This window comes from Gallus gallus, chromosome 1 (assembly GCF_016699485.2).
Source record: "Gallus gallus isolate bGalGal1 chromosome 1, bGalGal1.mat.broiler.GRCg7b, whole genome shotgun sequence".
In the NCBI taxonomy this organism is placed as follows: Eukaryota; Metazoa; Chordata; class Aves; order Galliformes; family Phasianidae; genus Gallus; species Gallus gallus.
Window position 1 is genome coordinate 139274690 of NC_052532.1, and position 25229 is coordinate 139299918.

The 25229-nt window shown below is 41.5% G+C and overlaps 1 protein-coding gene and 1 long non-coding RNA gene across 4 annotated transcripts in view; one reads left to right on the plus strand and one right to left on the minus strand.

The window, feature by feature from the left end:
• ANKRD10 (ankyrin repeat domain 10) overlaps positions 1–8304 on the minus strand; it is a 34245-nt gene extending 25941 nt beyond the window's left edge. For 2 of the 3 annotated variants that reach the window (NM_001030815.3, XM_015277860.4), the window contains exons 1-2: positions 7933–8304; positions 1676–1828 (exon numbers count right to left, since the gene is read on the minus strand). In NM_001030815.3, coding sequence (NP_001025986.1) covers positions 1676–1828; positions 7933–8133 — 354 coding nt within the window. In that variant the 5' untranslated portion in view covers positions 8134–8304. Of the gene's footprint in view, positions 1–1675; positions 1829–7014; positions 7519–7932 lie in introns of those variants that run through there. The other variant, XM_025150099.3, reaches the window with a different exon arrangement.
• On the plus strand, positions 7799–13803 carry LOC121109165. The gene is made up of 2 exons (XR_006932048.1): positions 7799–7995; positions 8882–13803. It is a non-coding gene; the product is annotated as an uncharacterized LOC121109165 (long non-coding RNA).
• Positions 13804–25229: the final 11426 nt, after the last annotated feature.

Below are 25229 nucleotides of genomic sequence, written 5' to 3' on the forward strand. Positions count from 1 at the left end.
TCCTCTATCGTATAGATTTGCTCTTGTAACAGGCTACCAATTTTTAAAGACTCCTGAGTCACTGGCTAGTCACCAGAACCAGCCTCCAAGGTGGGACAAATTACCAGTCTATTTTTAAACTGCACATCATACTGTCTTCTGCTTCCCTTATGGTCTGTGTATTGCCCTCAGTCCACAGATAGCTCTCTCTGCACTCCTCTCTTCATTCTTCTCAAGAGCTAGCTACTACTTTCCTCTTGGTTTTTTTTCTTTTTATTTTTTATTTTTTTAAATAACCTCACACTGTAGATGTTCCAGGAGAACATCTAGAAGATGTTGTTCTAGAACAGTGATTCTTCAACTCCATTTCAGCCTTACTGGTCAGTTCTTCTCTTTATCCTCAGTTGGAAACTTGCATTCTTCTCATTCATTCTTTTCTTCTCATTTAGAAGATATCTGTACATCTTTATTCTGTGCATGCCATGTCTCCTCTCTAATCACAGTTTCTTTACATTCTTACCTGGACTCCAGATGCATTTCTAGTTCTTGTATTTTCTCTTCTGAAGATTCTACCACTACGCAGCAATAACTTATGCAATAAGTTACTTTTGTCAGGTATCAAGGAGAAGATGCGATCTATAGCCTCTGCATCCCGTCACCTTCATTGTTTCTACAATTCTCCTGATGTCTCACAGCTGTTCTCAATGCACCAGCCTTCTTTTCTGAAAACTCAACACAAACTTCCCCATTTCTTATTTTTGCATAACTTTAAAAAAAACAACTCCAGAAATGCAAAGTTCAAGTTCCCCAGCAATCTCAGTTTAACTCTGGGAATAATCACTCATATAAGATCATAAATAATTTTGAGTATTGCTGTAAGGGAACACATTATGTATGCACAGCATACATAATAGATCCATTCAGTATTAGAAACATTTTCTCCAAAAGTATAATAGTTTTAAGCACTTGATTCTGTTACCATACCAGAGTATGAAAGTCCTTTACATGAACTTTATTATGTCAATGCACTCTGCTATCAAATAAATCAATATCTATGCCCATGGTAACAGTAATGGAAAACTATCAGTTAAGAAAAACCACACATCTATTCAGTATTTGTTAGTAAAGTGCATGTTTCTGATCTACCTGCAGGAAGTTATTAGAAAAAACTTTAGACATAATTTAAAAGATGATATCAGTACGAAACCAAACATCTCAAAATCAATCATGTCTTTGAAAGATGTTACTAGATATCTGACTAGTCATCAAGGACCACAAAGGTCTCATGGCTCCATAGGCAATGATGAATTAACTGGCTAATTTACCAATTCTTACATATTAAGTAAGATGCATATTGCTAGTCTTTTTTCTTTTTCCCCCTCATAGGTATTACAGTATCAGAGCATTTGGTAATGCTGCCAACACCAGAGCAGCATGACACCATTTTGTTCAAGAAGGAGTAAGATGTTCGTTCCTAAAACAAACGTTCTCCAGAACTTTAGTGGTCTACAACATTTACGAGTCCTTCTCTACTACAGTGCCATCTTAACTGTCAGAGAAAGGGCTTTATTTGTCTTTTGGAGAGATGTTAAAAATAACCTAGCTCTATGTGAATGTAAGGATCACACACATAGCAAGGGACCAATACACTCCTTACAGAATTGTCTGCGGACATGAGATACACAATAAATCATACCTGTTTGTTTATGTTGGCCCCCACTTGGATCAACCAATTCAGGCATTGTGGATGTCCTCCAAAAGCAGCAATGTGGGCTGGTGTTTGAGCAAATCGTGTTGTACTGGCATTTACAGAGGCTCCGGCTCTGACTAACTGCATTAGGCACTCCAGCTTTAAAGACATGAAGGAAGAAAATCCAAAAGATGTTACATAGATATACAGCAGTTAGCACCTGCCAAATACATAAATTAAGCCTAGAAAAACTCAGCTTACTAGCAAAACCAAGTGGATGCAAAACAAGGGAAGACATTAACACTAGGATTTGCCCCCTCCTTCAGCCACACACCATACCTGAAAAGTACTTAATTCTCAATCCCAAAATTCAATCCCAGTATTAATTTTTTGGAATAGGGGAGAGGGCACAAACAACGCCTCAGAGGTGACCACAAAAGTTATTTGGTTCGCTTTTGTTAGTGAAAAGTTTCTGATGTAGCAAAGCTGCAAATTTGCTATTAAAGAGACATTAGGTAATGTTTTGCAAAACAAAAGCGTTGTTAGGAGATGCATAGACATTTCCAGAAGAGTTGAGAAGAAAAGCAGAAAATGCAAGAAGGGTTTTACACTTCTTTAACGTTTTCCTAAAGTGAGAGAAGCAGGTAATTAATTACAGCTAATACCATTAATACTGTGCTAAAAACCTATGCATGCAGTGAACTATTCTGACAGTTTCCTTGTTATTACAGGCGAAGAACTGTTAAAAAAAATACTGCATGTTTGTGGCAACACGAAATAAAGCTCTCTTTGCTTTAAACAACAAAAATGCAGTGTTGTCAAGCTGTATTCTATTTTCCACTGGTACTACCAGAAGTATCCAATATCCAGCTACTATATTTAACTGTTTGCAACATAACATTTGTAGAAGCCACCCGAACTGCAGCCAGGATGACCTCAACTTTCACAAATAGCCTAAAAAAAAAAGTTCCTTTCCTGTCAAATAGTAACATTGCCTTTCTGTAGACAGGAAAGTTCTGCTGCTAGAATAAACAGTTTAGTCTGGGCTTCCATTTGTTAGGGTTAGAAAACAAACACCACCCTCCAAAACAACAAAACAAAGCAACATCACATTGACTGCAGTCGTTGGTTCACATACAATGAGAATCTCCCGGTCAGTGTTTCACTGTTAAAGAAAATGTTCATTAGCCATAGAATAGCTACAAAATAAACTGTTCATAAAGAAATGATGAAGAAGCATCCAATGGTCAAATGGCAGCTTGATTATGGACTATAGAAGTGTGAATACTACAATTCTAACGTTGTTTTTTGCTGCTGTACAATGTCTTTTTTTAATCTGTAATTATGAGTTACATAAATGTGATTAAGAACATCAATCCTGACAGTATTTTCTATAGATCTGCAGATGTACTGCAGACTTGAACTTTATTTTTCTCCCTACACAATTCAAACAGATATACAAAGCTTACTTTTTATCATATATACAAGCAAGATTCCCTTGGACAGTAATCACAGAATCATCATAGAATGGTTTGGGTTGGAAGGGACCTTTAAGATCACCTATAGTTCCAATCCCCTGCTCTAGGCAGGGACACCTCCCTCTAGACCAGGTTGTTCACAGCCCCATCCAGCCTGGCCTTCAATGCTCCCAGAGGGGGGGCATCCACAACCTCACACCATACAACCTGTTCCAGTGTCTTACCACCCTCACAGTAAAGAATTCCCTCCTAATATCCAGCCTAAATCCATCCTCTTCCAGTTTAAAACCACTTCCCCTCATCCTGTTACTACGTGCCCTTATAAAGGGTCCCTCCCCAGCTTTCCTGTAGGCCTCTTCAGGTTCTGGAAGGCTGCTATAAGGTCCCCCAGAGCCTTCTCTTCTCCAGGCTGAAGAGCCCCAGCTTATGAGTTTAACAAAGTCATACCATTAACTTACCACAAACTAACTGAACTATTACAATTCTAACAGCTCTAGCTCCAGAAATCTCAACATCACTGAAGAAAAAAAATAACACTTTCCCCAAAACAAATAAGTACATTTCGTAGGGAAAAAAAGGTTTAATCATATTTTTAAGTGTGAAAACTCTGCATTTCTAATGCTAAATTATCCGAATCAATTTTACATTTGTTAACCTTAAGTCTTCTGGTTTGTAGACTCTAAGCGAATCTCAATATTGCTTAAAATCAACCTTTGATAATGACTAAGAATTGTAATGATGTAATCATCAGTAAGTGATGCGATAGAAAAAGCACCAGCTACCCCAAGAGGTTCCTCTGCTTCAAACAAAAATAAAAACCATTCTGTTTTTAAAACACCAGGCTTTTATTATAATTAATTTGAAAACAGCCAGAGAAGCATTACAACTTCAGGAAATATTCCCTGCACAGAGACAGCTGAATCAAATTCCTTAATTACAGACACTGTAGCCTGTCAATTCAAAGGGGAAAAACATTAGAACTGGTGCACCAGTGTCATCCCTCATTGTTTAAATTTGCTTTCTAAAATGGCCACGTCATGATTAATTATAATCAAACTTCATATTTGAACATTCTTTGTGCGTAATTTCCACGTATTTTTCTCTTGGACTCTTCCAAGTATGGCTGTGAAAATGCATCTGCAATATCATCTAGCTGATGGTCATCCCCTTCCTCCCCCCAGGGCTTTTTTGAGGTTTTAACAACAAAGAGAACATTTCATGCCATTAAAAGCTGAAGCAGGGCTCTGCACCACAGCAGTTAGAAGCTACTACTTCCAACACTATTAAAATGGAAGGTAAATTACATCTGTGCAGAGGAAGAGGCAACATATCTAAAACCAACATCCCAGTGGAATACTCACGCTTTAGATCAGGACATATCAGTCTGGTTTTTTTTAAATAACATTTTAAAAGATATTTTCCCACTGTAGTGCTACGCCTAAACTGGAGGTTAAACTGATGAAACAAAGAGGACAGGCCCCGATAGCGGCCATAATGCTGGCAAAACGCCAAGGAAGCGATGCGTGGTTTTTATTTATCTGTACTACTTTTGTTCCAGAAGAACCAGAATGTACTTACTGTTTTGCTTCCTATAACGTAAACAGTCAAATGGCAAAAATAGAAGGAGGAAGAGAGCGCAAGCAAGCGGATATAACTAAAGAAAACAGAAAGGCACGTGCTAGTGGTTACAAAGAGGAATAAAATAAAGGTAAGTATAAGACACCACAGATGTTCAAATTTACTTGCTGGGTTGAACACGCTGCTATCTAAATCTGTACTGCCTTCTGGAAGAAAAAACAGGCCATATTGTCATTAAAATTTCAGGTATTGCAGCTAGGAATGCCTATCTATCATTTGGAAATGACTCTGCTGGTGTTTCACTTATTAATTGTAAGGTCCACACTCGCATTCCTGAGTAAGTTATATATTTAAAGTGCATAATGCTTTCCTTTTTTAGTCCTAGGGGACTGTATTTTTATTGATAGTAATTAGGTCAGTAATTCCCAATAAAAAGTTGTCATTTTGTGCATATTCACTTCTAACAGAAGTTATCTTTTTTGTTCCTTCCCTACTGCAGGGCATCTACAACTATGTGTAGGAAGGCGGTTCTACCTAGCTTTATTCCTAAGTAATTTCACGTTGTCTTTTGGTGCACGGAGGGCTCTCCTGTATGTTCCACTTGTGCAAGAGGTAAAGAAAAAGAAGCATCTATAAACTCACCAAGCCCAGACTAATGCTGTGTGCGTGCACGCATGTGTGCAGAAAGGGTTTTAGATGTTACTGCTTACAGCAAATTATTCTGCAAGGACTTCTTCCAAAGAGGAACTAAATCAGCTTTGTCATTTCAGCCTCTTCCAGGAATGCACTTACAATCGATCGTGCCTGACAGACTGTGCTGCTGAAGTGTCCCATATCAGATGAACGGCCATGAAGTTCAGTTGCCATTTAATTTCTTTCAGGCAAAGAAAAACCAAGTGAAAACCCCACAAAATCCAACATAACTCTCAGAGAGGCCAAAGAATGTCAGTTAGTAACTCCCAATGAATGCTTCAACAATAGAAGTTTTAAAGTCCCAATATTTTGAGATGCGGAGAAACTTCTTATTTGCAATAATGGCAATTCCAAATTTTAGAAAAAAACATAAGTAACACATGACATGCATGTCAATGTCCCCTAAAAACAGCTATCGTTTCACTTTTGGCCATAATCCATTAGCTGGTGAGAAGTTAAACTACAGCTATGTGAAATTAACACTGTCAGTCAAGCTTTGTTACAGCAACGTAACTTCCCCAGCGCATTGAAACACAGGGGAACATTAGGAAATACTTCTTCCACTGCAAGGTGACTGGTAACTGGAATGGTGTGGAGTCTCCTTCCTTGGAGGTCTTCAGAAACCACCTGGACTCTGTCAACCTGCTCTGGCAGCCCTGTTGCATCCCACGGGGTTGGACCAGAAGGACCCACGGTTCCCTTCCCACCTCAGCCACCCTGGGGTTCCCTTGCACAGTCTGACTCAAGGAAACGTTACTTAACAAGGCTACAAGGCACGCAGGTGCTTTTCACAGAGTCCACCTAACCCGTCAGAAAGCTTTTTAAAAAGCAAAGCAGTATAGAAACATTTGCAGCCTGTGGTGAGTTCCATTTCACCTGAAAAAAAAAGTTCTCTCTCTACTTTAAATGCAAGAAGTTTTAAAACAAATCCTTACTTTTCAGCGAGGTACCTAGGAGTGAACATGGCAAATAGGGTAGCTTGCACGCTGACTCACTCCCTTTGACAGCTTTCTATGCAAGAATCCCTTCAATAGGAAAGAACGTACACACGATTTACTTATTCCAGGTGGCTGGCAGAAAGCTGAAGGTGTTTAGGGAAACAGAACTGAACATATACTTGAAGGACACGAACATGACTAACACACAAGTAAAGGATCCCTCTGATACGCTAAAAGAAAATGGGAGTCATAAACAAGACAAATAGAAAGCTTAAATGTGAAACCAGCATCTTCAGATTTTGTATGAGCTTATTTCAAGACAAAATGTAAGCTACTCCACTTTGTTTCTGAACGCGGAAGATTAGTTTCTGGATAGACAGATAGGTTTGGAGTTTGTTGTTTTATCGCCTTTAAGACAGTAGGACTACTTAGCTCTGTTTCTAAGATCTCGAGCACTGCAGATGAAATCACTTAACATACAGAACCCATCTCTTAATGTACTTGCCTAAATCGTTACACCTGCATGAATACATTAATTTTGCTTCCCTGGCACACCACCAATACACAGCAGAAACATATTGACTTAAGAAGGGAGAACGAGAGCATAAGTCCCAGAAAAACAGGAGGCAGACGAATCACCGAGGAAAAAAATACGCACCCCCAGGCCTGAATGCAGCGCTGGCTGAACACTTAGAGACAGGAAACGCCCAGATCAAACAAATACATTAAGGCACCACTCCTCTTCAGATTTCAGGTTGGCGATAAGGCAGGGAAGGAGGGCGTTTTAGAAAGGTTTGCCTATCTTTTGCCGTTCGCCCACTTCGTAACGAGTTGTTAATGCCCGCGTTCGAGTTCGTCGGTCGAACAAAGGTAATTAGGAGCTCATTGGCTTTTAGCACGGCAACAGAATTCCCACACCGCAGCGCTCCCGGCGCCGCCGCCGGCTCACCACCATCGCTCAGGGCTCTTAGGAACCGGAGGCGGAGGAATCAGGCCAAGCAAACGCCTCTACCCTTCACCTAAATAGAGCTCTGCCCGCGGGATCCATCAACAACACCCGAGGCTCAACGCTGCTACTTCTTTTGATTCTGTACCCGCACGGCGACGAAGCCGAAGCGCTTCGCTCCGCGCTCGTACACCACGCTTCGCCTCCCACCCCGACGGCAACAGAGGGCCTCGCCGGAGGCACACTCATCTCCCCAGGCGCCCAGCCAGCCCGTTGCGATAACACGGGCGGCACAACACAACAGTATCCAGGTGCGGCGGCGACCGGCCGCTGCGGCTCGAAGCCGGGCCGGGCGAGCCGGGGCCGCCGCAGCGAAGGGGAGAGCCCCCCCAGAGACGGCGGGCACCTTTCCCGAGCCCGGCCGCGGGGGCGGCTCTTCCCGGCGGGGAGGGCACGAGCGCCCCGGGCTGACAGGTGCCGCCGCCGCCCCCGCCCCGCTCTCTGAGGCGGCAGCGGCGGCGCCTCCCGGCAGCGCGCAAAGGGGTAAAGATGGCGCCGCGCGGCGGCCTGCCGCCCTCCTTCTCCTCCTCCTTCCCTTCGCCTCCCTCCCCCCGCCGTGCCGGGCCCCACCTTGCCGAAGTGCGCGGCCCAGTGGATGGGCGTCCAGCCGTAGAAGGAGTCCTCGGCGGCCAGGTCGGAGCGGGGCGCGCTCTGGAGCAGCGCGCACAGGGCGGGCAGGTCGCCGTCGCGGCAGGCGCGATGCAGGGGGAAGCGGAGGGTCAGCAGCTCCTCGCTGGAGAAGCCCGCCTCGGGGCCGGCGCCCAGCGACATGGCGGGCAGGGCAGGGGAAAGCGGCGAGAGGAATGGCAGCGGGGCGAGGGGGGAGGGGAGGGAAGCGGGAAGGAGGGGGAGAGAAGGAGCGAGCGGGCAGGCGGGCGGGCCAAGACGCGCGGAGCGGGCTGCGAGCGGCGGCGACTGCGGCAGCCGTTACCGCCCGAGCACAAAGGAAGCGGGCGGGGCGGGGCGGCGCCTCCCCGGGCGGGCGGGGCGGGTGCGAGGCAGGGCACGGCGGGAAGCGCGCGGCGATCCCCGCGGTCCCGGCTCCTCCAATCCGCTTCGCGCTCGGCCGGGTGGGGAGGGGGGATGAGGGGAGGGGGCGGGGGGAGCTGGCTCGCGGTGCGCGCGCCGCTCGGCCGTATTTTCCCGTTGCCCGGGGCGGAGGACTTGTTGCTGCCGCCTGAGGGGGGCGGCGAGGAGAGGGGGGGCCCGCGTTCCCGCTTCACGCCTGGAAACGCAGCGCTGCCTCCAGGCGGACGGCCGCGAGCTGGGAGTGAGGGCGTCGGTACGGGGAGCCTCGAGCTGGGCTTGGAGCACCGGCGAGTCCTTCTGACGGCCGTCGTGTGGTGTTAGCGACTGTCAGTGCCCCGGCAGAAAGGGTACTTGTCAGTGTGAAGGCGCACGCGGAAGATTTGTTTGAAACCTTCCCTCAACGACCCCTTTTTTTTCGCCAAAATAAAATAATACTCATAAATCTTATAACGCGTGAGGGAGGATGGGTTACAAATGAGCCATTCCGTAGACGGTGACGCTGAAGTACAAAGAAACCGAACGCTGTGGCCAAGGGAGGGAGCGCTTCCCACTGCAGCAGCTTCCAGTTCTGTGCCTCATCCTCTGCCTTTCACAAAATTCAACCACAGAGGCGCAGCATCACAGGGATGGGTTGCCTTGTGTTGGGATGTTAAAGATCTCTGAGCTCCAACCAGATCAGGCTGCCCACAGCCCCATCCCACCTGGCTTTGAACATCTCCAGGGATGGGGCATCCAAGGCTGCATCTGGCCCTAGCTTTCACAGTTTATCGTCCCATACACACATCTTCTTTTGTGAGTTATGTGTATTTTTCCCCCACGCCAAACTGCCCTAGGCAGATGCTCGCTGTTTGGTTTGCTTTGGAATTAAATAATGAAGGTACCATATGATAGAACAGTTGAAAGAAGGAAAAACAAAAACAAAACCAAAAAAACTACCAACAGCTTACGTTATAAAAATGGTAATTACCAGAATGTCTGGTATTAAGGGAAACAGCTTCTTCAGTTGGAAACAGGCAAGCTGTTTTTTACTGTGCTTATAAGCACTGATGTTTGTAGTCACTCGTGTTGTTTGTAATTATCATAAAAAGTAATGAATATTAAAAATATGTTTCATGATAACGACCAGAAATTAACCAGTACTTTACTAAGGATTCATATTAAGGATTTGCATATGTTTTTCATCTCTTACTGGGATATGGGAACTACCACACCAGATAGACAGTGGACTTTCTAATTTCCTTATAGACATTCATTAACTTACTAACTTCCACCACTTCCTGCAAGATAGCTGAGCTCGGTTGTACTCCCATTACAAATGAGGAAGTGAAATACCGAGAAAGGAAGTGGTTTAACAGTACCATGCAGGAATTCTGCACATGGAACTGAGTCCTAGCGTCTTTACTCACCAGATTAAGCAGTCATCCATAGGGACCCCAACGGTCTGGAGTGGGATGACAGGAATCTCATGGAGTTCAATAAGGAGAAGTGCAGAGTCCTGAATCCAGACAGGAGAAGTTCCTGGAACCAGGACATGCTGGGACCACACAGCTGGAAAGCAGCTCTGCAAGGAAGGACCTGTGGTTGTGGTGGAGACCACTCTGGACACAAGTCAGCACTGTACCCTTGCCACAAAGAAGGCTAAAGTATTCTTGCCTGCAGTAGGTAAAGCAGCAGATTGAGGGAGGTGATCCTTCCCCCTCTTCTCAGTGCTGCTAAGGCTGAATCTGGAGAACTACTGGGACCCCAGTAGAAGAGAGACCTGGGCATACTGGAAACAGGCCAATGGAGGGTCACCAAGTACCTCTCTAGTGAGAAGAGGCTGAGAGGGCTGAAGCTGTTCAGGCTGGAGAAGAGGAGACTAAGGGGGATCTCATCAGTGTCAGTAAATACCTGAAGGGATGATGCCAAGAGAATGGAGCCAGGCTCCCTTCAGGAGTGCTAAGTGCCAGAACAAGCAGCAGTGGGCACAAACTGGAACACAGTTCAGTTCAGAGTTCCTTCTGAACACCATGCAGCACTTCTGTGCTGTGTGGTTGCCGGAGTAGTGGCATAGGCTGCCCAGAGGCTGTGGATTCTCCTCCCTGGAGGCCTCCAAAAGCTGCCTGGCTGCGGGCCTGGGCACCCTGCTCTGTGGCTCTAGATGATGAGGGGTTGGGCCAAAAGGACACAGAGGACCCTGCCAGCCTCAGCCATCCTGTGAGTCTACGCTCTTAAGTTTTGCAACTATAATTCTTGTTGTGAGGTTAACCTTTTTTGTTTCCTTACTGGTAATCTACACCAAACATTCCAAAGTAGACAACCACAGAAATCACGACATTATACTGGTTCCTTAATCAATTTGTAGCTGGCAATCACAACTGGCTTTTCCAGTTGTGATTAATTACCCATAAAAATATATAAATATGTCATTTTTAATATTCTGCTTTTCCACTGGCTTCCTTAATATATCTTGGCAATGCATTTTATAGGTTAATTAATTGTAATTGTAATTAAATTCAACTGCAATTAAAAATGTTTTCTTTAACTGCTGTCATATGTTGTGAAACTGGGACACAGGAATTCTGGTTTTAACATTTTTTCTACGTTTCGTTACATTTACATTCTAATTCATTCTCCTCTATCGTTATCCTGGTTAGACTTTATACCGAACAACACAAGGCTTAAACATATTTTTGACAATCTTTTTGTGTAAAAGTTTAGGTACAGAGAATATAAATCTGTTATGTGGTTCTAACTTCTTTCTAGGCAATAGCTTTTGTTTGCCTGACATATATAGCTGCCTTTATGGTCTGTGTGTATATACGCTAAACCAGGAGACTGACCATCAAGGGTTAAACTGTAACTTACGCCCTCTTAAGAACAGAAGAGGAAGCAGTAATATATAACAACATGTCAGGTTCTGGTTTGTATGAAGACAGATTTCTGCATTTAGTGTGCATTTTATAAGATAAAATTATTTAAGAAATAGAATAGATAGTATGCTTACTGTACTACTTACACAACAAAATATATTCCTAATTTCTTATGACTCAGAAGAGTTCAGCCAATAAGTTTAGTTGCTCACATATATGTGTGTTTGGAAAAAATATTGTTATTTGCAAGCCTATTTGCATTAATTTTGTCCTCTTTCTATTCCTGGTCTTTTAAGGGAAGTGAGAAGCTTTCTGTCTCTGTCAGTTCAAGGAGGTGGGCCTTCTGCTTACTCAGGAGTTTAACAGAACAGCATTTCCCCCAAGGAAGTAACAAAAAAGATGCAGTTTTATTTTAGCTGGTTTTACTTTTATGTTCTCTTTTGCCTCAAGGTTGTGAAATAAAATAGTCTGTAAATGAGGACTTCTTGAATATTCAATAGAGTCTAATAAGTATACGTTTAGATACCAAATACATTATTTTAAAGTGTTTTGTGAAAATATATCTCCTGAGCTCTGGTAAGGCTGCATCTTGAGTACTGTGTTCAGTTTTGGGCCTCCTGCTACAGGAAAGACACTGAGGCCCTGGAATGTGTCCAGAGAAGGGCAATGAAGCTGTGAGGGATCTGGAGCACAAATCTTTTGAGGAGCAGATGAGTGAGCTGGGATTGTTTATTCTGGAGAAGAGGAGGCTCAGGGATGACCTTACTGTCCTCTACATCTACCTGAAAGGAGATTGTGGGAAGGTGGGAATCAGCCTCCACCCAGGTAACAGTGATGGGACTAGAGGGAATAGCCTGAAGTTGCACCAGGGTTCAGGTTGGATATTATGAAAAACTTCTTCTCTGAGAGAGCAGGCAGGCAATGGAACAGGATGCCCAAGGAGGTGATTGAGTCACTGTCCCTGGAGGTGTACAAGAAACATTTAGATGTGGTACTAAGGAACATGGTTGAGTGGGCAACATTTGTGGTAAGTGGATGGTTGAGCTAGATAGTCTTAGAGGTCTTTTCCAGCCTTAATGATTCTACGATTTACACAACTCTGTAATGTATTCTGCATTTTCTATGTGCCATTTTTGTACAAATTAATTACATTTGCCAATTTTTCTTTGCAGGAAGGTTGAAGTTGAAGGACTTTATGATAACTCATATGGAATTATGTTGGGTATTTTTGTAAAAAAACAAAACAAAACAAAACCACCACCACTCCAGCTTTGGAATTTAATTGAATACATGCTTTGTTCAAATCCCTCCTTCTTTCTTATGGACAGTTTGGACTAGTTAACATTCAGAGTTTTATTTAGTTACCATACATACTTGTCTAGTGCCATTTGAGACGCCCAAGAGTATTCTTGCTTGCTGCCAACTGCTGCAGGAAAATGGTACAAGCTTACATAGGTACCCTGCCATGCCTGTACAGAGCTAACATATCTCTGAATAACAGCCTTGCTAGGTTGCATTAAGAATCTACATTCTGACAAGCAGACCCTTCCTAAATATCATTTGCATTGATGGACCTAGTCACACAGGGACAACCTGCATTTGCAGGAGGTTGTCACATAATTCCATGCTGTCCAAGCGCAAAAGGACAAACTAGTTCTGACATTATTCATCATTCATTTTGTTTTGGAAATCTGTGAACGGTGATAGAAATGTAGCATCTCTTTAGATGCCATGCATTTATTTTAGCAACGGTGAGAAACTTTCTATAATTTTCCTAGTGCAAATAGAATATGACTCATCATCTTCAGAGACTAGTTCAAAGTTTAGGCTTTCTTCCTGGTTTTTATTACACTTAAGACCACGACTGAGCACTGTACCACTTGACATATGTTGTTCGTTCTTATGTGGATTTTTTTCTATCTTCACCTTTCTTCCACGAAGGCCAACTGTTCTGTTGTGTTTGCTCCTAAAACAGCATGGCAAATAAACGTTATTCTTTGTGATGGAAGTTACTGGGAGAAGTAGCTGAGATTTTTTGGTAAGAAGTTAATTTAATAAACATAGAAGCGTTAAATCCCAAGTGCTAAAATTAAATTTGTGTAGTATGTGAGGCCTCTCAGGGCACAAAGACCAGAAAATTAATAGCAGCAGTAGCTGCTAACATGGAAAAAGAAAGCCACGAGTGGAAAAAGAGCAAACTGGAAGTTCTTTGTCCTCCTTTCCAGCCCTCAGTTCTCAGAATTTTGTTTGGCAAGGAAAGCAGGGAATCTGTCTGACTTTCAAATAATTACTGACGTATTACTCCATTGCAGGCAAGTAGCAAAGAGCAGCTGCTTATTGCAGCCGGAGCCAAACTCTCCCTCTGCCATCCCCCATTTCTTCCTGCCTTCCCTGGAGAAAGCTATCTCGCTGTTAAGTAAACTAGGATTGGTTTGCAAGGTACATTAAGATTACATTAGAAAAATATTTACTTACGTATAAAGGAGCCTTTTAAAAAATCTTCACTGCTTAGGAAACAACGTGATTTTGTGGGTAAAAAATAAAAACAGATTTGTTACTCTACAGTTGTAAAGCTGCCATCTTTTACGAGCCTGGGAAGAGTGACCTTATTCATTGTAAGCTTGTGCCAATTCTGCCTCCACGCAACTATGCTCTTCCTGATTCATGGGACTTATCTGGGCCGTGCTTAACAGGTCTGCTGCCTGACAATAAAGGAGTTGATGATGATTTTTGGCTCATTGACAAACTCTCCTTCATTTTGCAACATTCCTTACAAGGTTTAACCGAAAATTAAGATTTCTTGAGAGAGAAAATGCCTGTAACAAATTAAAAAATAACAAAATAAAACAACAGAATAACCAAGAACCACAACAACAACCTGTAAGAAATCAATATCAAATCATTGCCATTTATACTGAGCCTATACCGTTGCAATAAAAAGGTCCTTCAATGTTCTTGTCTTAAATAAGTGAATAAGTAAATAATAATTATCTGCAATGCTACCTGAATACTGAAAGCTCATGATTTCTCCGTTTATGTCCACATTGAAGATGAATATAAAACTGAATTCCTGAGTACTTTTATTCATTAATGAACTTTCATCAGAAAAAAAAAAAAAGTATGTGTGCGTGGAGGAGTGTTGCTCAAGTTGCTCTTTAAGCAATTCACATGATGACTCCCCGAATTCCTCCTGATAGTTCATTAGAGACGATGAGTCCCTGTATTCCTCCTGATGCTTCATGAGAGATGCTGTCTTCCTCCCTTGTTAGGCACTAGTGAGTAGTTGCCGTGCTCCACCCTGCTGTGCAGTGTTGGAGGAAGCAACCTGTACGTGTTACTTGTGCTCTGTCCTCTGTTGAGATTTAAGGAATGATAATGGCTGTGTGAAAATTTCATGTCTTGCACCCAGAAGGATACCGTGGGGGACTGCGTGTTGTAGCTCCTGGAATTCATGGCTGCTGATGTGGAGTCTGTGCAACTGATCATGATAAATCTTTCACACCAAACAAATCTTTCTACATGAAGAATATCTTTAAAACAATTACTCTATGTACAATTTTGTTTTGCATTTGGACGGAAGCTTGAAGAAATATATTTAGGTAATATTTATTTAAATGTTAAATGAAATAACAAATAAATCCATGTCATGAGTGCATTTACACAGATGTGGAATTAATAAATCATCTGATTTTCCAATTCCATAATCTGGAAATCTTTCCACGGGGAAAGAAAAACATTTATTGAAGTGCAAAATGCCATATCCTCTTACAAAGAGAACAAACAAAAGTCTTGAGAAAGATGAAGAGTATGACACGTCTATTTCTAAGCCTGGCAAGTATTCTTGAAACTCTCAACCTGCTCAGTGATAGATGCTATCTTTGAGGGTTTAGTTCTACTAATTTAAGAAAGAACGTGCTTCTCTCCTACCTGTGGTTTAATCAAGCGATCGCAGCTCCATCTTTCCATTAAAAAAGATGGTGCCTGGTGTTTAAATTCTTCATGAAATAGAGTAAAAAGACAGAAGCAGCTTGCATTATGAGGTTTCTCTAGCTAGCATAATATGAAAGGAGCCATCTTGTGGTTGTCTATTCTGCAAATAAAATGTTGCTACAATATTGACTTGGAAAGCTGAAGTTACTCTATAGTTCTGTGACAATTTTTTTTCTACTTGTTTACAAATGATGCATTTTGAGTAAAACTGTTTTCACTCAATCTTTTTCATTCTATCAGATTTCTTATTCTACCAAACGTTCAATCTAGCCATACTGAATTAAACTTTGTATGTTTGTTCTACATCCTCTATTAGTCAGTCCACACCAATATTTACTAGTCCTTGGAGCAGTCACGTCCTTTAATTTGCACTCTAAATTCTGCTTTAAACTGCAGTCAACATCAAATCTCTGAAATATGACTATCTTAGTAGACTGATCTCTAAATAAGTGCCAAATGATTTTTTTTTTAATAATATCCATTAAAATGTAATCTTTGGGAACTCTGTGTATTCCAGGTGCAAAACTGAAGCAAACCGACCTTCAGATTTGACTTAGGGAGACAACATTTAGATGATAAATCAGTCTGGTTTCTTGGCCTCTTTGATAATACACAATGACACTTAGATTAATCTTCACAATCCTGAGCAGATATAGGTAAATCTATTTCATATAGATTAGCTCACTGATGTTTGTGTTAGTTTAATTAAATCTATTTTAAAAATCCCTTAGATCACTCAGAAGTTGTGTATAAATAACAAGCCTAAGTCCTAACTCCTGAAGTTCCTGAAGTGGAACATTTTTAGACAAAAATCTGATTTCTTTAGAATTGTTTTAATTAATTACTGAATAATAGTAAAATTAAAAGACAAATTCAAATTCCTTTGGACACTTGAGAGTTTTATGTCCTTCTTATATTGTAGCACCCAAACCTGCACCCAGTGCTGGAAGTGAGGCCACCCACCATAGAGCACAGTGAGACAACCCCTCTCCTCACCCAGTGGCAGTGCTGGGCCTGGAACACCCCAGGGCACTGTTGGCCTTTTTGCCTGTCAGGACACGCTGCTGGCTCACATTCAACTTGCCACAACCCCTATATCACTTTCCACAGGGCTGCCCTCCAGCTTCTTGTCCTTAGTCTGTATGTAGATCCAGTGTTGCCCCATCCCACATGCAAGAATCCAGCACTTGCTCTTGTTGAACTTCATGCAATTGGTGATTGCCCAGCCCTCCAGTTTGCCAAGATCTCTCTGCAGGGCTTCTCTGCCCTCAAGGGAGTCAACAGCTCCTTCTTGATGTCATCTGCAAGCTCATTTAATATACCTTCAAGAAACATATCCAAGTAATTAATAGAAACATTGAAGAGAGTTGGACTTAAAATGGAGCCCTGTGGAAGCCCGTCACTGACCATCCGTCAGACAGACGTAGCCCAACCCATCAGCCAATTGTTCACCTGTCATGTTATGTTTTTCCTTAGCTGAATGCTGAACATGTTGTCCATCAGGATACTGTGAGAAACAGTACTGAAAGCTTTGCTGACATCCAAAAATATTGCACCAAATGAATTCCCTTGGTTGATTGGGTCTCCTTTAATAAAGTGAGCCTCTGTGCATTTCTGTAGACAGTCACAGCAGTGATCAAGGATCACAGACTGACCTCTGTCTCTACGTCTTTGAGTGGGACATGGAAATTTATTTTTTTATGCATTCCTATGATAATATGGATTTACTTCAGTGAAACTGAAGTCAGACTTAAGTACCAGGCTGATGTAATTATACAATTTCTTTGATATTAAAAAGTATGAAAGTCAAGGACTTTTACAATTGTAGTACGTTGTGGAGGAGAATAAATATGCATTCCAAGAATCATGGAACATAATGAATTTAAAGCACGATCAAATGTGAGAATGGACCTCTTGGAAGAGAATGTATTTTTATGATACTCTCTCTACTGTCTGAACTCTATGAAGACCAGAGACTTATCAGTGTATCCTCATTTAACAACAAAACTGAATTTAGTTTATTAGAATTATTTGGATTCAACTTCCAGAAATTTCTTGTTGATGGGGAATTCTGTAGTCAGATCTATTTTTAGTTTTAGTTTTTCTACAGAGGTCAGTACTTCTACATCAATAAACAAGAAGTAGGGTAAGATTTTCCCTCGGTATAAAAAATGACTTCAGTCCACTGCTTAAGGAGGCTTGCAGCAGAGCAGTCTTAATGGTACCTTCATACATCTTACGCATGTTTTTGTTTCTGCTAGTTGGGATTACACTGATTCTACAACCACAAATTGTCTTATTCAAATGGCAAGGAAAGAATTTTTAGACTGAATAGCGAGATAGTTAAGTAGCAGGATCTGGAGGAGAATATTGCAATACTGTCATTTGAAAATTCATCCAGACAAGAACCTTGTTGTCTCCATCCTTATTTTTCCACTTTGGCATACTGAGTGAATGTCTAATTTGCTTGATTGAAACCTTTTGCTTCGATAGTAAACTACTGCTCTACTAAAAATAAAATCCTTCTGGTACCTTCTTTCTCCTATGAAGAAAGGTTGAGGGAACTGGGATAGCTTAGCTTGGAGAAGAGAAGGCTCTGGGGAGACCTCATTGTAGCCTTCCAGTACTTGAAGGGAGCGTATAAACAGAGGGGGGGTACGAATGTTTACATGGGTTGATAGAGATAGGGCAAGGGGGGATGGTTTTAAACTGAGACAGGGAGGTTTAGGCTAGATATTAAGAGGAAGTTTTTCACACAGAGGGTGGTGACACACTGGAACAGGTTGCCCAAGGAGGCTGTGGATGCCCCATCCCTGGAGGCATTCAAGGCCAGGCTGGATGTGGCTCTGGGCAGCCTGGTCTGGTGGTTGGCAACCCTACACATAGCAGGGGGTTGGAACTCGATGATCACTGTGGTCCTTTTCAACCCAGGCCATTCTATGGTTCTATGATTCTATGTTACAGAGGGACATTTCATATATCTGTACAGAGATATTTATTGTATCTGTATCCTAAGAAGCTTTCAGACACAGTATGTGTAGAACTGAATATAAAGTGTGAGAGTCTGCTGGATTTTAATCAGTGATATTTCTTGCAAATTCACCTCCAAATGCCTGTTGTCTCTTTCTGTCACTTACTTCGGTATTCACTTGTTCCTTCCTTCTCCTTTTTATGAAACCTTAATCTCAAGAAGCATGGCATTTTTTATTTTCAATTCTTTACTATTTTCTGTAGATGCTAGACATCATTTGAAACATCTGAGTGCTGCTGGAAGCCTATTGAACAACCTCAGTCCTTGCAGACGCCAGCTTGTTCTTCACCAGTGCCATCTCTTCTACAATAACTGAGTTCTGGTTCTGATCTAATCGGAGTGGGTTGAGTTTTCACTGACCTCACCAAAATAAACATAACTAAATTGAAATACCAGCTTTGTTTATTATATTGGGAATTCTATTAGAGAAACCTTTACCAGTGATAACTGCTTGTCTGGACTGAAGAAATGGCTACTTCCCAAATTCAGTCTTTTACTGTGAAAACTTTGCCTTATGTGCAACTTCAGTACATTCCTCCTGTATCTGCTGGGTATGTTAGAATACTTTGTGAAATAATACAGTTCTGAGCAGAAATTACCGATACTGGCTTTAAAGACTTTAGGCAGTGTAAAACAGGAGGTTTACCTGTAAGCATCCCCATGTAATAGTATTTATTCTAGCAGATGTTCTCGCCTTCCAGCTGTAGTAGTGACACACTTACAGTGAAATTCAGTATCCTCACATGCGGATATTCTTTTCACTGACCATACTTTCTCTAACAGATACGCTGATATTTTAGGGGGGAAAGGAGATGTGCTGCCATTCTGAAGATGTTTGTGAAATTAGACCTAGCAAGCTTTATGGAGCATCTTACACAGAAGCTTAAATCACTGCCATTATTTATATCAACATTAAGTAATTGTGTAACCCAAAAGGAATGGCGATTTGTTATTTTAAGCAATCGGACAGGACATAAGAGACTGCCTGATATCACATGATGGCATGAAGATTAATGCTGAAATCTTTAGTCATACCATGCTTAAAAATGATAGATAGTACTGCTCAATGTCTAAAATGAGTTATCTTTTTTGAAACAGATTTTTTTCCCTGTGTGGGAAATAATTGTTTGCCTATAACAGTATGCGGATGGATAACCACGCTTGCAAAACAGCCTTAACTTTCAAGTTTTGGAGAAGCTGATGAATATCCAAATAATTAAGCTACCAGCTTGCATTAGAACATATCAGGTTTGGTTCATTCGCTCTTACGGGTTTTCTGTGTTATCCTGGATAAGATCTATAGGTCCAGATTCAAAAATGCTTCATGATACTATTGAGAGCAGTTGAAATCCTCTTCAAATAGCAGTTAGGTTTCTTAAGAACTTTACTGTGTCTGGAACTAGGTCCGTATCCACTGGGAAAATAAAGAGGAAGACTGCTGGGGCTCCATAATTGCCCAGTGTTTGTAAGGCTAAATATTATTTATGTGTGTTACTCAACTGCTACAAAAGCTTTGGGTATGGAAACGTGCAAAGAAAAGCTTACACGTTTCTGTGATACTTGAACCAGCAAAAATGTTTGCTATTAAAACTGTAATGTATTCACATCTTGAAGCATCTTACCACTGTAAAAATGAACAACCAAAATACAAAAATGTATGAGCTGTTGTATGTCTGGGAAATACTTTGGGTTTTTTTCTCAATGAAATGCTAGAGAAATAAGCCTGTCAGTGCAGGGGAGACCTTTGGCTCGAACAACTCCAAATATTAATGCTGGAAAAATAGGGGAAAAAAAAGATATTGAAGGAATTCCAGGCAGTTGTGATACATACAGTTGTAGAAAGTAATAGTTGATTGCTTTCTATGAGTGTAACAGTACAGGAAATTTTGGCAAAATAAGGTAACGTTTATTAACTTGTTTTCTCAGCTTAATGCAATTTATGATTTGTATTCAAGCTCCATAGATGGAAACCGAAACACATACGTGTTCACCTGTTTGTCAGAATCAAGTTGGAACAGTTTTCATTTTAAGAAAGCGTATTTCTGATTTTGTTTGTATGTGCAACCTCAGCCTTGTGGATTTCCACTGTCCCACCAGATGGCCGCTGTAACACTTCTCCTAAACAATAACAACACTGTCATTTTCTTCCTGTTCCAAAGAACATTTCTGCTGCGTTTTGTGGAGGACAATTAAGGTAAGTAATTACTAACGTTTACCTCACTGAAGCTGAGGTTATGGCCCATTAATTTTGCAAGTGCGTATGTGTGAATGGTGCCTTTTCCCCTGGTGTTGCTGTTGGCTGGTTCACGTGCTCCAAACTGAACGTATCGGCAGTTCTGAATTCCTGTGTGGACAGTTCACTGTGTGGGCACTCTTCTTCCGTACGTTCAGTTTTCTTTTGTCTGACTACCACTACTGTGGATCAGGTGAACCCTTATCCGCTCTTGAGGCAGGTAAAGAGAAAGTCAGCTATTTTTAAGTGGTTATTCTGGCTGGGGATTCCCCCTAACCCCAGCTGCTCTGTATACGTGTCAAGGCACATTATAGGTTTAATAACATCCAAAGCTGGATGTTGCAGTGCTCCCCATCGCAATGTCTTAATCTGTTTGTAGAACAAGTCTGTAAAGTTTTTGTTGGTGCCAAAGTGAAGAACGAAGTTCTTCCTTTGTAAAACAAAAGACATGGCAAAGACAGCAGCAGGAATAGTGTGTAGAGTCACTGCTTTGCTTCTCTGTCTCAGCCTTGGCCAAAGAATAAAATCTTTATGACTCACTTTCAATGCCTGTTCAACCTTCCGTTTTCTCTAAAATTCTAGAGAAAATAAATACGGATGCGCACTACTGTTGGTGGTTTTAAAGAATCCTGAATAAAACTGTTCTGACCTCAGAAGTTAAGGTTACATATGTACCATGTGCATTTAAACCTTAGTTTGGAATATGAATGCTTTCCAAAGTATATAGGGCTTGATATATTAAAAAATAATAATAACAAAGTGTATTTCAACTTTTCAGTGTGGGGAAAAAGCTTTACAAACTACAATGAACTGGGGAATTCACTGGGGAATTTCAAGGATAATTGGGGATCAGGTCTACAGTAGAGCTGCTGAAGGCAGATTTAGGTGGCAGGCAGTTCATGAATGAGAACTGGGCTGGAATCTCAAATTAATGGGATGTCTTCTGGAAATGAGGGCCAGGAAGGAAAATCTTACTGATTATTTGAGTCTAACTTTCTGTCTCTCATCTCTAGCCACCTGCCTGGACTGTTCTGGCCAAACATGAGAGAGATCTGCCAGGGCAAATCTTGCATAAGATGTTCCATTATTCTAGTTTAATCCAGCAGTCTAGATTTGGGACATACTTGTCTATTTCCAAGCAGTTTTTTGTTTTGTTTTGTTTTTGTTTTTGTTTTTCCCAGGATTTCCATGGTTTTACTGCCAGGCAATTTAGCTGAAAGTAATTCAATTTTCCCCTGTATCTCATACTATGGGAAAGAACTCGTAATAGAACAAATAGTCAGGAGTTCATATGATATGACGCTTTAGGATTTTTTCTTGCAATTATGACATAATTCTTACACAATGTGTGTTCTAATTTGTACAGGTGACGTACTGCAGGGAATGTGAATAGGAAGCTATCACTTTGGTCTAAGTATCTATAACAACAGTAAGTTAAGAACTGGATCAGAGTGCTCTGACTCACCAGTGGTGATGATCAGCTTGTGATGGCTGTAATGATTCCTGCTCCCAGCTGCCCATTCTACCCCGTGACATGCCCTTTACAAGCCCCAGTTGCAGAGGTGGCTCAGCTGTTCATGTAGCAGCTGCTGTAGTTTGGCAATTTGTAGCTAAGCATATTAATGTAACCCAAAGTAGCTTTTGACTTACTATAAAGCATTGGGCTGTCACCCATGGTTCTACACCAGCTGTTCTCCAACCGAGATATAGTTGCACCAGAACCAAAAATCTCTGGGGAAAAAAGGAGCAGAACTTCTATCAGTAACCCCAAAGATCCGAGATGTTGGATGGGAGAAGTTATGCTGTGTACTGTGCTGTGAAACTCAGGAACATTTTCACATCCTTTGTTAGGAATAGATGCCCTAGACTTAACCCAGCTTCAGATTCGATAGAGCACATCCAAGACAACTCATCTCTGATCATGAATCAGAACTCTTACAGTGGGAGTCAGATCCAGATCGAGATTAAGTTTGGATGTCTATAGGGTGAATTAAGATAGGTGAGGTACATGTTCAATCTACAAAAGATTCCGTGACAATACTCAGTGGAGCCTTGAGTCTCACTTTACGTCATTTTTGAGTTATATCCTCTTCTTTCATTGACCATGCCATAAGTAAAGCTTAATGAATCACATTCATCTACTTATTTCTGAAAGTATTAACAACTCTGTGCCTCTTTTCTTTCTTGGTCAAAGTTTCTCTTTCCTATCTGCTGGTAATACTTCTCAAGTCCCTTCGGGGTGTAACTGTCAGAGTCTTCATGCACTCTTGTAGGAATCTCATGAATGTTAGTGATTTAAATAGTTTTTGCTCTACACAGCAGACTCAACTTAGAGATGTGACAGGTTGGCTCAACACTCTGAGGCAATAGGCAGTAGAGGGGTAACTTGCATCATTTGGAGTCTCTCCTCTCATACACAAATTGTCAAGTGTCTCACTGGATCAATAAGATTTTTTTAAGAGTGTGGAACGGGTTGCTCTTCTTTCTGTCTCTCATCCGTGCGAAACAGCATTGTGTGTCACCTTATTAATCATTCAGATGTGCCTTTTCCTCCTGTAGTCTCTTTAAGAGCACAGCTGTTGTCTTGGGCTCAGTTGTAGTGAGTCCTTTGTGGTTCACTATGTCCCTTGGTGACTTCATCTGCCGTGAGATTGCTTTTGTATCCAGAGCACCTTCAATTTTCTTCCAATATTCCCTGTGTTTTAATACTAGAAGAATTCCCACTAGGTCTGAAATGCACCCCTGTGGTGGCCATCATTATGTTTCCCCTTCTTTCCAATATTATATTTTCCAGTGTTTTTCAACAGCCTGTCTTTTAAACACTGTTCTTTACAAGTGTGTCTGAGATTAAACGGGAACATTGTTCAGAGATGAAAGGGCTACTGGTAGAACAGATGTCACTTGCGGGACCACATATCCCCTTCCCCTGGCAACCGACAGAAGTTCTGGCTAACTTGTGAGTGGGCATCATGCCCTCCCAACAGATGGTCAGAAGTGCAGGGAGCCAAATACCCATCTATGGGCATGAAATATGTTTAAGAGGGTCGTGTCTAGACACAAATGTTGAACCAGCTTTTGAGGCTGAGCTTCTGTGCCCGCAGTCAATCTAAATGAAAGGATGTGTTTTTTAAAAAAGGAACATTCTACATTAACATATGGCTGCTTTGGTGTTCAGAGCTGCTGATGGGAGATCAAGAAGTAAGCAGCGTAGCTGAGTTTCACAAAGTTAGTTCAAGCAATCAGAGAAATCTGCAGTACAGTTGCTCAGATAAACATATGTAGCCTCAGAACAAAATTTCACATTTGTTTTCATAGGAAACTGAACTTGTTTTCTTATGGCTTTTCTTATGGCTTCACTTTGTCAGATTTACCAACAACTTTAAGAATCAGAGCAGTTTTTTTTTGTCATAAATCTGTCTCAGAAAATAGAGTAGTTATCACACAGATTAATGGAACACTTTTGGCTCGTGGCTCTTCATTACACTTACAATCATGCAGAAGAACCTGATTAGTTTTTAGCAAGTTTTTAGGAGAAAGTCTGTCGTATGCTACTGTAGCTGTTCAAGGAAATGTGTTTTGCAACAAGGATACATAACTAGGTCAAGATTTTTGCCTTAATTTTTTTACTGTTGAAAATGCTCACTAACATGCAGCCTATACTTTACTCACTGTCTCCCTTTGCTCTTACCTTAGCCATTTGGACTTAAAAATCAAGCAGGTTTAAATCGGCTGCATGGAGTGCTAGATAAAGCCATACACATCATGACAAATAGTAAGTTTACTGACTAATATTAAGAAATTGATGGAGATTTATATGTGTCAAAGCAACTCAGCTGCAGAATTTGTTTTTGCATATTTGTAATGGAGGAGCTGACTTCAGCTTTGAAGGAGGAAAGAGATAAGGATTCATGAACTGAAAGTGAGACAGTATGTTCATGTGAGATGAGAAACTGAAAGAACTGGCTTGTTCATTGCTTTGCCCTGAGATGGATGGCACAGGTGGGTCACGTGCCGGTACAAAAAAGGGGCAACAGTCAGTCTTCACTCTGCATCACTCTGCACTGGGACAGCTATGGAAGACTGCCTTTCTTGAGGAAAAGGAGAATTCAACCTCTAGGTAGTTCGTGCTCTGGCAGAAACACTATTCACATACAGCTCTAATATGGAAGAGTATGCCTTTCCTTGTGGTGACCTGGCTAGAGATTATTAGGATGTTTCATTTACAAGTAGTAATAAACAGGTATTGGGTAGTGATTTTTTCATTCACTACCAAGCCTGTCTTGATGATCACAGGTTGAAAAGTCATATATCACATTGTCATTCACTTATAATTTTGGATCCAACTTCATTCAGCTTCATATTGATTCCCCAGCTACACTGTGATTTCTGAGCATTATGAATCCTGGCATTTTTTTAGAGCAGCCAAAATCATTTGTGTTTTTTATAACTTCATTTTGTATGGATGTGCTATTTGACTTCATACATATGCTTCCATAGTTGATGGAGATTATGAAGTCAATCAGTAAGTGAGACAGCAGCATGCATTCAGCATCCACATTAGTTCATACAAGCGTGGGTTTTTTCAGCTTTTCATATGCTGTACCGGTACACAGTGCCCTGTGAACTCAGTTCCAGCTTCCTGGTATTTACCAGCCTGTTTTCTGTTCTCTTTTGGCCCCAATTTCTGTGGCCCTAAACATTGCTATGCTAAAATACTAGCCGACACGAAGAC